General features: G+C 39.6%; 1 protein-coding gene across 1 annotated transcript in view; it reads right to left on the reverse strand.

The window, feature by feature from the left end:
• efna2b (ephrin-A2b) overlaps window positions 1-15,468 on the reverse strand; it is a 146,335-nt gene that overhangs the window by 16,385 nt on the left and 114,482 nt on the right. Inside the window, exon 2 of the mRNA XM_079598476.1 lies at window positions 11,233-11,525. Within this exon, the coding sequence (XP_079454602.1) occupies window positions 11,233-11,525 (293 nt within the window). The remainder of the gene's footprint in view (window positions 1-11,232; window positions 11,526-15,468) is intronic.

Genomic DNA, 15,468 nt, shown 5'->3' on the forward strand with positions numbered 1-15,468 from the left:
CTGCCATATGAGTCTCTCCCTCTCTTACCCTCACACATACTACACATGGCTAAGAAAAAGCACTTAGAGTCTGTTCTTCATTTAAAAGTCTAACTTCATTCTGGCACTCGTTTCCCCTCATCTCCTTCAAAAGCACACAAATGGATTTTTGGCACACAACAAAAAAAAAAAGATTGCAAATGGAAAACAAATCATGATTTTGCCATGACACAGTTTTCAGCTTGCTCTTCAGATACATAAAAATTATTTTAGCAATTACCACAAATCACTCAGCGGCTCAGCTAATGGAGAGCTGATGTGTTCTGCACAAAAAGCTTATTTTGGGTGAATTCTGCTCTAACAGGTGTTCTTAAGTGTGTGGACATAAAATTGGCACATGGTGTTCTCATGCAGTCAAAAGATAAAATATCAAAATCTGAGGTTACATTTTACTTTAGTGAACAATATAAATAGTTATTCAGACAATTATTTTATACAGCATTTTTAATACACTTTAAATACTGTAAAAAAAGTACCACAACGATGCATTGTACTACCATGCTTTTCTGTACAATGTTAGTACTAAGGTATTCTTTGAAATATCTTGAAGTACCATGTAAATACAATGGCAAATTGATATGCTGATACAATATCATTCAATTTTAAGAGAAAGACTAAAACCCACTATCTAAAATTTTGAAAAATATACAAAATTGTGTGTTTGTGATTGTTAAAAAACATCTAAAAGCTGAAGTGTGTTTTCTGTGCAACTATCATCATCGACTGAAATTGAACTATTCATTTAAAAAAATTCTCAAACTCTCCAACCCCATCTTTTATTGGTCAGGAAAACAACTAGTCCTGCTCCAAACTCATACCATTGTTTTAGCCACTGTTACTATGTTGGGCTGGTCAGAATTCAACTAGTTTAATTGGACCATAAAAAAAATGTAAATGTAAAATGTTTGGAGAAAGGACATTTTCAGACTAAATAAACACAAAAAAACGTGTGCTATGATTATTGACATATTAAGAAAATGTCTAACAAAAGAGAGATTTGTGAGAGGGTTTTTTTGTATGAACAGGGGGCCATCAGAGATCTGGCATATTGTGTGTGTGTGTGTGTGTGTGCTGGGAGTCTCTGAAATACCCATTTGCCGTATTCAAGCACACAGGCCTGTGAGAATGTCACAGTTGCCATTCACTCAGTCACCCTCTCTGGTGGGTCGAGGCGGAGTTGACCCAAAGGTGATGGACATCCTCTATTGTTGTGGGATACGAAACTAAGCCTTAGTTACCCCTATTACCCCTCCCCCCAGTAACCCTGTGGCAGATCCCTTTGCCTCATAACCCCAGGGGCCATGACAGCAACAATATTGATAGTAGCCAAACACTTCTCTGGAGGAGGAGATGGCCTTGTCTGATGAATAGCCAGACTAAGTACTTCTCAGCCCAGGCCGCTGTCTTGAACAAAAGGTGCATAATAACGGGTCTTGCACCAAGCGACAGGGTGGACTGCATTAAAAATAGCCCAGGACAGGCATAAGAAACACCCAGCCTCGAGTGCAAACTTTGAACCCTGGGCTCTTTCTTCTTTCTTTCCTTTCTTTTTTCTTTGATTGACCCTCTTCTGTGTCTCCGTTTTCACGTTGCAACTGGGGTGAAAATGTCCCATGGTTGGATGGAAGGTCTAGGACGCCCTGCTGGTTTGGTGACAATTCTGTGACGCCCACCACATCAAATTCCTGGACAGCCATGATATTTAAATTGATTCTCATTTGAGACACTCTGTGCCTGCTTTTGGTCAGACTAGCATCCTTGAGACTATATCTCCACATTTACGAATCACGCTAACTTTGAAAGAATAATTCACACGTTGCCTCGAGAGTCTGTGGGAACAATCTGCATGATTGCGTTGTAAAGCACGTGAAATAGGTCCAATGGCATGACGGAACGTCATAGGAGGGTGACGTCATCGACCAGGAAACTATAAAGCATGCGCGGAAAACAAAACAGCACTAGCTTCTGATAGGCTGAAGCAAGTCGATCACAGGCATGCAGGACTTACAGTAGTAAACTGAGACATTCCCTTTCAAGGGAACTCAAGCTGCATTTAGACGCTGTGGGAACCTTATACCCACGCCGCGGTACTAGCATGAGCCTGTCTTGGTGAAATTGTTGCACACACTAGGACGAGAGCACCAAAGCACCTGGAGTGGAACCTAGATCAAGTAACAGATAAATAGAAAAGGGCAGCTTTGTGGACATAGGCATCTAATGCCCTGACTGGTTAAGTTTCTCCTGATCTGATGTTTGAAAATGTGGATGACAGAAGGCCTGCAGTACAATAGGTGCAGCAATGTTTAATGGGGACCTTTGGAACATAGCCCGGTCTAGGGTGAAGAAAGCCTTTCACCATACCCGGAGCAAATTCCAGGAGCATAGGAGCTACCGACAGGGCCTTTAGGTCTTCAAATCTTTTAAGAGATGAGATAGCGAGAAGTAAGACAGCCTTGAGGGTGAAGAACTTTTCTGGAACCTCTTCGATAGGCTCAAAGGGAGCTGCATCAAGGCCTTCCAAACACAACAGCAAAATCCCATGCGAGCACTCTCGTGCATGCGAGGTCTCAGCCTCAAGGTGCCATGGAGGAAACGAGTAACTAATGGGTCTCTCCCAAGAGATACCCCACCCAAAGGAGTGTGGTAAGCAGCTAAGGCCGCCACATAAATATTAGAGGTGGATAACCCTGCAGAGAAATGTTCCTGCAGGATTTCCAGCACTGTACCAACGGGGCAGTTAAACGCTCTCCACGTCAGGGCATAAAGTTTCTTCGTGGAGGAAGCTCTGGATTGGCGTATGATCTAAACAACCTGATTGCAGGAGCAGTCATGACAATATATGTACTGTACAATTTGCAGACGATTCAGCTATTGTCAGCCTCCTCCGTGCTGAAGAAAATGACCATGGCCATATAGTAGATGATTTTGTTTAATGGTATGACAATGCATTCCTGCTAATAAAAGTGGCTAAAACGAAACACATGCTCATTGAGTTCAGGCGTAATCAAATTGATTTAAAGAGAACAACTATTAAAGAGCAGGAGGTTGAGGTAGTTGAATCATATAAGTATGTGGGATGTGTGATTGATAACAAGCTGAATTTTAATATCAATGTGGAGACGATTTGTAAAAAGGGCCAGCAACGTCTATACTGTCTACGGAGACTGTCCAAGTTTAATGTTGATTGGTCCTTGATGACTTTGTTTTACATATCTTATATTGAGTCCGTTTTAAAGTCCCTGTAAAGGCCATTCTAAAAAAAAATTTCTAAACGCATTATAAATGTTAGAAATGTATTGCTAAAACATATTACAAAGTCTGTGAACTGTGAAGTACTGAATTGTGGAGTTAGACCGTTAAACAGTTTTTCACCATTGCTGTGTTCCGGATTTTTTGGGCTAAAATGGGGGCTTGATGACGCACTGGAGCCCCTGAGCTCCTGGACACGCCCCTACTTGATGACGCACTGGAGACCCTGACGCTGGCCCCTCCGCTAACAATAGAGCACAAACATTTATTAAACATTTATCATCTGCAACGTTTTAATTAGTTTATATGGTTAAACAATACAACTCCAAAATAACCTGAAGGGAACGTTCCCAGAAAACATCTTTGTTTGATCGGTTGTGAACACGTGCGGCAAACACGACTATAATTTGGCTTAAATAACCTCTGATGATGAAGTTCTCTGTAGGTTAGAAAAATAAAAACCCAAAATATTACATTTTATTATTATTATTTATGTTGGTACATTGTTCAGCATTATATTGAGAACACTTTTAGTTAAACTGTTTACTTTTGTGAGGAAGAAAATACTTCAAATAGGCTACACAGTATGTCTACCAGTTGTAAAGGTTTTCTCATTTTAATTTGCACTACAAAGAGTGTATGTGTATTTATATTTTTTATTACTATTTATTTATGTTTGGTACATTTCCTAAGAAGCATCATTTATTTTTGGATTTGTTGGCCAGTTGTGGTCTGTGCAATAACTATTAAAAGTTCTAAACCATCTATTGTGTTTTGTTGTTTCACTATATACAGGTTTCTTGTATACAAACAATACCGGATGCGCGCGCATCCTAGAGGCAAGACCACTATATGTTATGCCGAGTTCTGTAAAAGAACATTGTAATTAACGTAGATTTCGCATTGTTTGTAAATTCTTGTTGACTCAATAATAAACTGCAATTTCAGAGTTGGATCTGTTTGCTTGTGTTTCATTTGCATATTAATATAACATTATGTAAAACGTTAGTTAGTTGACTGTATGAAATTGTCCAACTAAGTTAGCGAATCATAAAAACCTGACATACTCTATTTATTTAGGTTAGTTTACAGCACAACAGCTCCGCGTCATCTCTGCTTCTGCTAGATATAGCCGTAAAGAGTGTTGCTTTCTGCCTCTTAGATGCGCGCGCATCAATGTGATGACGTTGCACAGAAACCCGTGTATAGTTGTAACGGTCACCAGCTGGAGTGCCTTTGAGAGTCACCAGAGGGCACTCCACATTAGACTATTATCACTCCCTCACAAACTACATTTCCCATAACTTACTGCCCGGACTCATCATCACTGATTACATTCACCTGTATCTCATTACCTTGTTAGTATCAGCCTATTTATACCACGTACACTCATTCATTCCCTGCGAAGTCTTGTTTTAGTGTCACACTGCAATTCTGAGCATTCTCCTGGTTTTCATGTCTCTTGGTTTTGGGATTTCTTGCCCTGTTCCCTGGATTACCCTTTTGCCTTTGACCCCAACACAGTTTTTTTTCCCACATAACCAAGGCCTGTAGTAATCGCCGCGTGACCTTGATCATGTGAAGTGGGTTTCCCCTCAGGAAGGTTTTGAGGCACTACTTAAGGGCCCTCATATGCAGCAGATCAAAAGGTATCACGTTGGACGCAGCTGCCATGAGACTCAACAGCCTCTGGAAATGTTTGACAGTGAGTGACTGGCCTAGCTTTAAAACATTTATACCTAAGAGAAGGTGCGGGGTGATAAAGCTAGACCGAATGGGAGAACCCAATATTTCCTTGAGCTCTATCATGAAAAACCAGTCATCGGACTTGATTGTTGACATGATTTGCTTTAGCGTGAGCTTCTTTCCAGATCGAATTAGAAGGTGCAGATCTAAAATTGGACGAAACCCCCATCCTTTTTTGGAACGATAAAGTACCAGCTGTAAAGCCTGGATTTCCTGCTGGGAGGAGGAACATATTTTATGGCCCTCTTGTCCAGCAGAGCCTTTACCTCTTGTTTCCAACGCTGCCAAAAACCCAAGGGTACCAGTCTTTTGAGACTGGCCTATGATGGTACTTGAACAGTGAATTCGGTGCCCTGAAATGGTGAACCATCAGGGAACAACCAAACTGACTGCTCTGAATCCCTGGAGATCGTTGCGCCCGAAGCACACGAGGTGGCAGGGTTGGCAGAACGGCCACCGAGGGCAAATGGGCACCGTATAGTTGTTCACCACTTCCCTCCGGAAGGGACTACCCTCAGAAGCCTGACACCGGTGGCGTCAGGACTTCTTCACTAAATCCTTAGAGATAATAATGGTCCTCAGATCCGTTTTACACTTTGAAGACTTTAGCTGCGAGCGCAGCCCCGGCCCCCAGTCTTTCTGCGGGGGAGCATGGGAAGCGATGCTCTGCTTCTGTTTCACTTTCTGTGAGGAGCTTGTAGACGGTAAATTTTTAGAATGCTGTCGCCTGTTTCTTTACCTCCTGAAATCTCTTGACAACTAAGGGTGACCGCGTCACCGAAAAGGCTAGGAGGGGAAAGCAGAAAACTAGTGTCTTTCTCCATTATTTCTGACAGATTTAACCATAGGTGTCTCTCCGTGGCCACCAGGGCTGCCACAGCGCGGCCGACTGACTTGGTCGTCTCCTTGCTGGCCCGGAGAGATTTTATGATATTTAAATATATATTCACAAATTATATATCACAAAAGTTGTGAGAGGAGCAGTTGGCCACCTCTAGAAAAATGAATGGATCTCTATGGGGCCTCTACTGGATATATATAGTCATACAACTTTTTTTCTACAACTGTAATTCCTACAGGTTTTTCCACTAACCAACAGATTACATAATTCTGCCCCTAGCACATAAAGTAGATCAAATAAATAACATTAAATAACTCATATTTAATTTTGATCAACATTAAAGTTATTTTTTCCATAAAAAATTTATATTTATTAAGCAAACTAATGGTCTAGTTGAATAATTTTGCATAAATAGGTAAGTACCATAGCCTGGGAAAACCCAGACCACTTCCGGCAAATTTAGATTTGCTCTGCAAGTGGGTCTGGCAAAGAGCCCATTGAAACCCATTTCCAATCCGTCGAAATCGCGGCACCAATCAGAAACGTTGGGGCGGGCTTTACACGATGACGACAGAGCAGAGACGGTGACGCAGATTTTGTACATTACAAAGATGGATGCCGCCGTGGAACATCACAACATCACTCGTTCGAATCAGCTATCGCGTCTGTTTCAAGCGATTTAAAAATGGTAATTTTCATTAACACAAACAGAGAATTGCTGAGAGTCTCAGATGTTTCTCCGTCGCTCTGCATACGTCATGTCATTCATCGCTCTGATTGGTTTTAGATCTATCCAATTGCGCCCAGAGCCATTTAAGCGACGTCCGTTGGTGACGCCCCTGTGGAAATGAATTGTCTATGGAGCTTTGCCAGACCCTAACTCAGTTACAACTGAGAGTGGTCTGGGTTTTCCCAGGCTATAAGTACCATATATCCCTAAACAAATCAGCATAAACGTATAGCTGAGAAGTAAAAAAAATATATATATCAACAAGCGTAGCGTCAGTTCTGGCATGTCACGTTAGTCAAGCTTGCATCAGCTGACTCTCAGCTGATCCACGTCTACCTATAGGAATGCGAGGCCTATCACTGTATACATGTATAAGCTCCTTCAGTATTATCAGCAGCTATTGCATTTCTCAGGAGCTAATTACCCTCCTCCATCCCCAGCTCCTCCTCTTGCCCAGTCAGGATTTGGCATTCTGTTTCCCCTTGAATCAGAATAAATTCTCGAATTATCTTGTACTTTAAAAAGCTTGAATTAATTATATTTGCATATATTCATGTTGGTTCTGTTCTGTTTACCCCTAGGAGGTTAATAGTACATTTTGTTGTCCCTTTTGGAGCTTGACAGTGTCCTCCTATTACCATCATTGTATGCAAAAGAGCAGACTGAATATTCTTCTAATTTTATGTTGTTGATTGTGTTCTAATAAAGTCAAAAAGGTCTTAAAGAACCATATTAAACAGTTTTGTGAGATCTTTATTGTGTGTTTGTTTTACTCGTGGCAGTCACATGAAAGGTGCATATTCCATGGTGACTGTTATTGAAGTGGAACATACAAGGTGAAGTTGAACAACCAATGTTTTAATATTAATATGTATGTCTCTTTGTCTTACCGGTTCCTGGAAATGTCTAGTAGGAGGGGCCGCGAACAGGAAACCGACTATATGTCATCCTGAAGGGGAGGAGTAGGTCTATTAAGAGTATTTAGACTTCAAACACATAAACATTCATGAATTTTAAGGTTTACTAAGTGGTAATGTAACTGGTTAACTCTGGGGTGGACAAACGCACCGGCGTTTTTTCACATAGCAGCAAAATAGACTTAAAATACTCTGTCATTTATGGTCATACAGACTTAAGAAATATGAAAAAATAAACTGTTAAATGTCTATTTTTTATGTGTACACTTACAATCTAAATAAAACACTGTGCTTTTGTAAAATAAAGAAAATAAACAGGGTGTGCTTTCTGCCTCTCCGTACACTTTTTTTTTGGAGCACGTCTCTAAACTCAGCGAATACTATTCATCCAGGCATGAGATATATCTTTATAATCATTTAAGTGTGTACTTTTAAATGATCTAATTCAAAACTAAATCAAATATTCTCTGTTTATGTAATCTGTATGAAAAAAGAGAGATGTCAGTCGTTCTCATTTCAGCTTATTAACTTTTAATGTGAACACACCCATGAGAGCGCACGCTATTCAAACGCAAATATTCTGAGGCAATACATGCCAACTGTGAACGCCCACATCAGCTTGATAAAACACATCAAGTTTAATCAGATTACTGTACTTGTTTACACCGTTTTACGACGCTGTGAGGAATAATACTATCTTAATAATAATCCTGGAAAATGTACCTCAGAAGTGCTGGTATTTTGAGAAGCAACGGATCCTGCTGAGGAATAGTAAGTTCTTTATTCTCTAGTGCTTTGTTTTAATTGCGATATGGAATAGTGTCTGTAAACGGCAAAAAGGCTGTTATAATTTGAATCGCGTTTCTGTGTGTGACTGAATGAACAGCTTTTACCAAACTATATTGATATACTGAGATGAGTAAAAATCGACTGAAATAAGTTGAAATAAAATGTATTTGTATAAGCAACGTATTAAACTGCAAATTAACATTTATAGCCTATGCCCTAATATATCATAAAAACGATAGACATATGTTACAGACGAAATATGAAATACAACATTTCGTTGACTATAGATTATTAAGTTTTTACTGTAAAATATACTGCGACATGAAATAAGCGTTTGTTCGCCAATTTCTGCTCATATGTTAAATATGATAGTATGTTTTGTCAAAAATAAAGTCATCAGCTAAGAAGTTATTATAGTGTTTGTTCCAATTTAGGCAATTCTTAACTATTTGATGTTCCTGCAAATTGTTGGCAAATTTAAATGAATTTGATTTTTTATATCATGTATGACTTAAAATTGTATGAATTTGCCTCGAAATCGGGAAAACATAAAATAGTAAAGTTTTCTCATGATATTGCGTTGGGTTTGGAACAACGTTTTCATCTTTAGGTGAGCTATCCATTTAAGACGTGTTGTATTTTGTGCTGATAAAAGTTACCATTATTAGCAAACATTTTGTTACTTAAAAAGGTAAAAGGTAACACCTTGTCAAATCACCTTATCCCCTCAGTGTTTCTGGCCTCTACATCTTTGGCTTTTAAATACAACAGATGGCCATGAACTATAAGAAATGACTTTGCAACGTGTATTAGGATAAATGTGCTTTTAGATTTCTAAAGAGCAATTTGTGTGGTATGCTTTTAGGATTAGGTGTCCTGTGACACAATGGGTGGTTATAGTCATGAGCAGAGCTACAAGTTGTGTCCAACGAACTTCTGAACTGCCGATCTCTGAGGGCACAGTGACAGTTCTAAGGAAATCTGGGACATGGTAAGCAGGGTGAGCGGTAAAAATCATGCCATTCTATTTAAAGCTGCATTCTTTTATCACAGGAAACTTTTCTTTCAAACTCCTTTCTATCTTCTAAAAGTCAGAATAAACACACTCACATGCAGACAAGAAAGCATAAGTGAGGAGAAAAAAGAAGAGAAATTGCCTCATTAATGCATCCGTCGTGCTGCCCTGAGCATTTTCCTTTTGCCTGTGCCCAGCGGGAGCCCTTTTTATCAGGCCAAAGGACACCTTTCAGAAGACCATTAGTGAAACAGGGACAGATGCACCCCAGCAAATTCCCCCCTGTCATGAAAGTGAGAGTGAAAGAAGAGGATAAAGCAGAACCCCACTTGGTTCGTCCGGCCAGGCGAAGGCCTGACCTTGAGGCAGTGGGCGGGCCCCCTCCGTAGGACGAAGTGTCAGGCCTGTCATCCGGGCACCATCCCGAGCCAAAAACTCCCCCTCCAGGTTAATGGCTTTTAGCTGTTGTTATCTGAAAAATGGTAATGGATGGCACCCCAGAAGCTGGAGATGCAATTACTCCCATCAGGATCCTTCTGTTAAATATGATTTGACCAATCAGCATAATTTGGACAGTTACGCATGATGGCCTTGGTAACTGGTTTTGCACCGATCTCACCCAGAGTGGCAAAGTGCACAGCTAATAGTGCACATGCCATTCAACAAATTGACATTTTCATCAGACGGAGACATCAGGATACTGCTAAACTCTGCTCTTAGGGGAGTGCAGGAGTAGAACAGGACTTTCTACCCTGACGACTCTGATTAAACTCCTGGACATTCAAATTAAAAATAATTAATGTCTCCAATAAATGTTGGCCTTGGAAAATTTCACCTGGCATGATGCACCAACATTAAAGATAAGGACGAAACAGCTTGCTTTAGAACACAAATGTGAAGTTTGGCATACAATGAATGTAAATGTGACCAAGGACCATCAATATTTAAATAATACAATATTATTTACAATATTATAGTAAAAAAAAAAAAAATTGCCATGAGAGTTAAATAACAATACTGCATTTCTTAAATAACAATACACTATTTTTGGTGCTTTTTGTAATTTTTGTAATTTAACAGTCCATGGTCCCCATTCACTTTCATTGTATAGAAAAGAACGACAGTAAAATGTCTGCTAAATTTCTCTTTTATGTTCCATGAAAGAAAGTCTTACAGGTTTGGAATGGGACAAGAAGGTGATGGAAGAGTTTTCATTTTTGGGTAAACTATCCTTTTAAGCTCCTGCTGATGTGAAGACCCATTCCTTCAGCCTTCATCATACCTGATAAAATCTTCCATCAGAAACAAACACCAGGGAAATAACAACACAAAAACTAGAGGAAAAAAGAAAAGAAAATTATGTTATTCTTGTGATATCAAATCTTGAGATTTCAGGAGAATTATGTTTCTCTCTGTTTACTCAGGGAAAACCCGGCTACTGTGGACGAGTCACTGTTTACTAGCCATTTACAAACAACATTCTGCTTCAAATACAACATTGTGCATAACAAATTGGATCCATGTAAATTCAAGATGTGTAACCTGTAATTTTAAGTTTCTGTTACACTCTGCATTTGGTTCCATAAACCATATCGTTATAACATAAACCAAAGACTGACTGGCAAATAGTTTATTTGTTCTTTCTGCCATATGTCTCTAGAGACCACATAACAGGTTTCAGAAGACTGAATCATGTGGCACATGCTATTGATCAGATGTTGTTGTGAAGTCTACGCGTCCTTATTAAGTCTTCCTTTACCCTCTACACCCCAGTTCCTGTAACCCAAGAACCATCAGTTCAGTGAATGATTGCACCCTGGGGCCATACTGACACCTGGTCACAAGAAAACATAGATGAGGGATTTGAAGTTAAAGTCTGAGAGTTCGAAAGGAGAAGGTTACTCACAGATGTAGTAGTATTCGTGGCCTGGGCGAAACTCAAAGCCCAGAGAGAAGGGTGTGAAGAGCTGGAACTTCTCTGAGAACTTAAGGGGCCCGTTGGGACTCATTGGGCGGTTGCATTCCCAGCGCTTGAAGCCTTTCATGTGGTGGTTGCAGGTAGTGTAGCCGTCATAGTTGACCATAAAAAGGATGTAACGTTCCATGCGCTCCTGAGGAAGATGGTCCTCGTAGTGTGGACAGTAGATGTCCAGGTAGTCGTTGATGGCCACCTCCACTGTGTATTCACCATGCAAGAATCTGCAAAACAAACACAAACAACTTATTTGAGATTCACAATATTGCAAAATATCTCACAATGACAGGCCGAAGATTGAGAATGTAACATCTTTTAACACAAAACTCTTTTATCAGAAAAAAAAAGAAATTGCTAGTAGCTACTGTCACTCATGCTGAAGATATTCCCCGTGTTGTATGTGACAGGATGGGATTGGTCAAGGGGGATTTGGTGCTAAAGGCCGAACTGACTGGAATGACCAAGTGGAAGTGGATGAGCAGAGATTGACAGGGGTTCAGAAAGGGAAAGCCACTTCATTAAGAGTTTTCACACGGTCTGGCTTCAACCCAGCTCTTCTGAAATGAGTTTGCTGGCTGGGGCAATTTAGACACAAATTGAGCACCTGCAGGAAGGTACGACTCAAGAAACAGAAACAGCAGTCACTTGGCTAGAAACTGGGACTTCATATGCAGACAAACTACAGTGTGGATATACTGTGGACCTGAAAAGCATTTGGATGTTAAAGGGATAGTTCACCCAACAATCTAATTTTTGTCATTGTTTTCTCATCATCGCATCAAATTACTGGATACAGAAAAAAAACATGTTTTTGCTTGAAAAGTGAGGCATTTTTTTATTTACTGATATTGACAATACACATTTTCTACAAGTTAAGTATTTAATAAAAAAATTTTTTTTTTGATAGAATCTAGCCTTAACTAAATGCACATCAGGTTTTCAGCTTACAAGAAAACAAACACAGAACGCACAGATTGTGTGTGTGTGTGTGTGTGTGTTTGTGTGTGTGTGTGTGTGTGTGTGTGTGTGTGTGTGTGTGTGTCTGTCTGTCTGTGAGTTCTTCAGATCCTCTTTTTCTGTCCAGTGTGAAGATTACATGAATAAGATCTAACGTCTCCAGCCGAGAGACTCTAATGGTTTGTCACCAGTGCGGTTGACACACCTGCTCCATCCTCCATTCTCCACACCATCAAAGCAGTCCCCTTCACTATAGACACTACAGAATATGAGCCAGCAAACTCAAATCAAGTGTTCACACTATGAGAAGCCATACCAAGGCGCTTCATCCAATTTAACAGAATATCAAAGATGAGATGAAATCAGCAGAAATGCACTGGGTTAACAAAAGAGGTCTGTGCCAAAATCTAGAGAGATGCCTCTGTCTACATCCCTACTGAAATGGAAGCTCATAAATTACAGATTTGAAACATTCTAAATAGGCAGCAACTTGTGATTTATAAAAAATAAAAATAAAATACAGTTGATACTTATATAGGAGGGCCGTGACCGAATGGCTGCCACTCGACATTAAAAGCCCGCTCGGCCGCCCCGCAACCCGATGGCGTGACTCGCTCAGAAAAGACATCGACAGAGACTGGATGGGTCTGGCCAGGGACCGAAAAGCCTGGCGAAGTTGTTGTGGCCTGCGTCAAAAGACCGAAATAATATATATTTGTGTGTGTGTGTGTTATATATAAAACGAGGAATAACCATCAACTAAAAAGAATATTAAACTCTCCTTACATTTTGAATACATATGAGTGTACACATCTTTGTTTTCAACCATTATAAAAAAAAAACCCGTTTACATTTATTTTGTAAGCTAAAAAGTATTTTTAACAAATATCATGAATTATTAAAGTTTTTAGGAAGTCGCTCCACATGTCATTTCACAAGCTGATCTAACCTTGCCTTGCCATAAAAAGTTACAATTATTTGATGTTTCTTTATGTTAGTTGCACCACATTACATTACAAATGTTTTCCAAATACTAGTAAGCAGTGAATCAGTTTTGTTAAAACAAATTTTTTCAGATAAACAATAAACGATTATGCTAACTACTTGCTTTTTTTCTACTTGGTTTCTTTCCAAGAATTTCATTCTTTTAATGAGGCTTTTTTCATCATCATACTGCATTATAACAGTTGTAAAACCCTAACATTTTTCATCAAAATCTATTTAATTCAGAATTCAATTTATTGCATCCACCATTTATTTTTCACTACACTAACATTTTTCACAAAAACAATTTGTTGCTTTTTGAATTTGGCCAAAAGAAGGAGCATCAAACTGCCTATCTTTTAGAAAAGTATCTGCATTTGGAACGTCTATGAACCGGAGGCAGGTTTTGGAATGGAACTAAAGACCTAATAAAACCTCCTTCCTCAAAAAAGCAAATCACATGATACACAACGAAAATTAAAAAAAGCTTAACTTTGTCGACTGTGAGTGTAGTCTATATAAATCAGAACATTACATGGTCTTTTTTAGGGAAGAGAGGGCAGGGACAGGGCTAGGGGGTGAGGGGGCAGTAGGCAGGGGGTTTGGAATGAGATTTGGCATAAGATGACAGCTAATCTAGGTCTGGAATTACTGTCTCAGGGCCAAGCCAGGCCAAACACCAGCTGTAGCAGCACATGAAGCTCCTCCAGACATCTCCTTTCCTTAACATAGTGGCCGACAGAACAACCTCCTTCACACTGCATGACTTCCATATCCCTTTTTTGTCACTTTTTTTTCTTTGTCCATAAGCAATACTTTAAACCCCAGAGCTTATATAAACGGAAACATGAACTACATCACTGATGTTGTCCTAGTTCGCCTCGTAGCCAAAAAGCTCAATGAAACATAAAAAAAAGAACAAGAAATGTTCTTCTCATAGCACCTGAGCACCTCAAAATTTCTCTTCCTGGAAAGGAAAATGCTTAATTTTCTGCAGAGATGCGCGAACTCCACCTTATTTTCTTCTTGTGTGTTTTTGTGTCAGTTTGTCTTTTAATCACAGCTTTCCAGTAAACGATATCGAGAGCTCAGCGAAGAGTAATGGAAGCAGAACATCGGCATAGGACCCGCCTAATGTTTACGGAGCACTAAATTTAATCATCCTGCCAACAACAACAACAACAACAACGAAAAAAACATGTGTTAGCTGCCCTTTAATACAAAGGTGCGTTATCATTACTACACTTTTCTTGGGTCAGGCATATCTCTTTCAGATTGATATGGTGCATTATGCCTTAACAAATCGATATTAATGCCCCTTCCTCCCTTTCACTCCCAGATGTCATTAAATCTGGAGTCGTCGGCCAAATGATCCAACACACCGAGGCAACACGTCATTCCCTTTGATTCAAAAGTATCTTGTTATAAAAAATGACCTTACAGCCAGTGGCTTGTGGGTACAGGGTGGCGGAGGGAGGAGATGACAGATGGAAATATCAATAAGTGAGCCCAGAATGTTTAGAGAGAGCTAATGCATGCAGTTAGGTGAGCTCGCTTCATCAATCATACTGTATTCACCGGTCTACCTCCTCAAGTCCACTGAGCACAGTCCTGATCGGACCTCCCTGAACTCCTCCTCCTCCACTGCTACATCAACAGCTGATCTCATATAAAATCTAAATGAGCTGTATAGCCTCCAATTCTCAGTGTGATATTTTCATCATGTCAACAATCCAGATAGAACCTCAAAAAGGTTCTATAGTCTTATGCCAAAAAATAGAACACTTAAAATAAGTTTTCTTCTCAGAACTTTCTCCTAAGAAAAATCCCCTCAACATCACACATCTCTTCAGAAGATATTTCAATAATGTGGGCTGAAGTTTGTCAAGATAACCTGTGTAATCAAAAGTCTGGATGTATGAAATGGAAATGGATGTAATGGAAACTAAATGATCTGAGCAATGCTATCTACTTCACTTATTTTTTATATTATAACTACAAAGGTATCAGTAGATTCTGCAATGCAAGGCAATGTTCCTCAAGTTCTCCTGAAAATAAACACAGGAACAGATCTGAACCTATAATGTAACATCTGCATTTTTAAATTCTAATAAACCAAGAGGCCAACTCAACACAATACAGCAAATAATGGAAGTAGGTTTCTTTGCAGAAATTAAGGTGACGCAAAAAAACTATTGAAGCATATTTATTTTAAGGCTGATCAAC

The sequence above is a fragment of the Phoxinus phoxinus genome (genome assembly GCF_949152265.1).
Source record: "Phoxinus phoxinus genome assembly, chromosome: 22".
Taxonomy (NCBI): domain Eukaryota; kingdom Metazoa; phylum Chordata; class Actinopteri; order Cypriniformes; family Leuciscidae; genus Phoxinus; species Phoxinus phoxinus.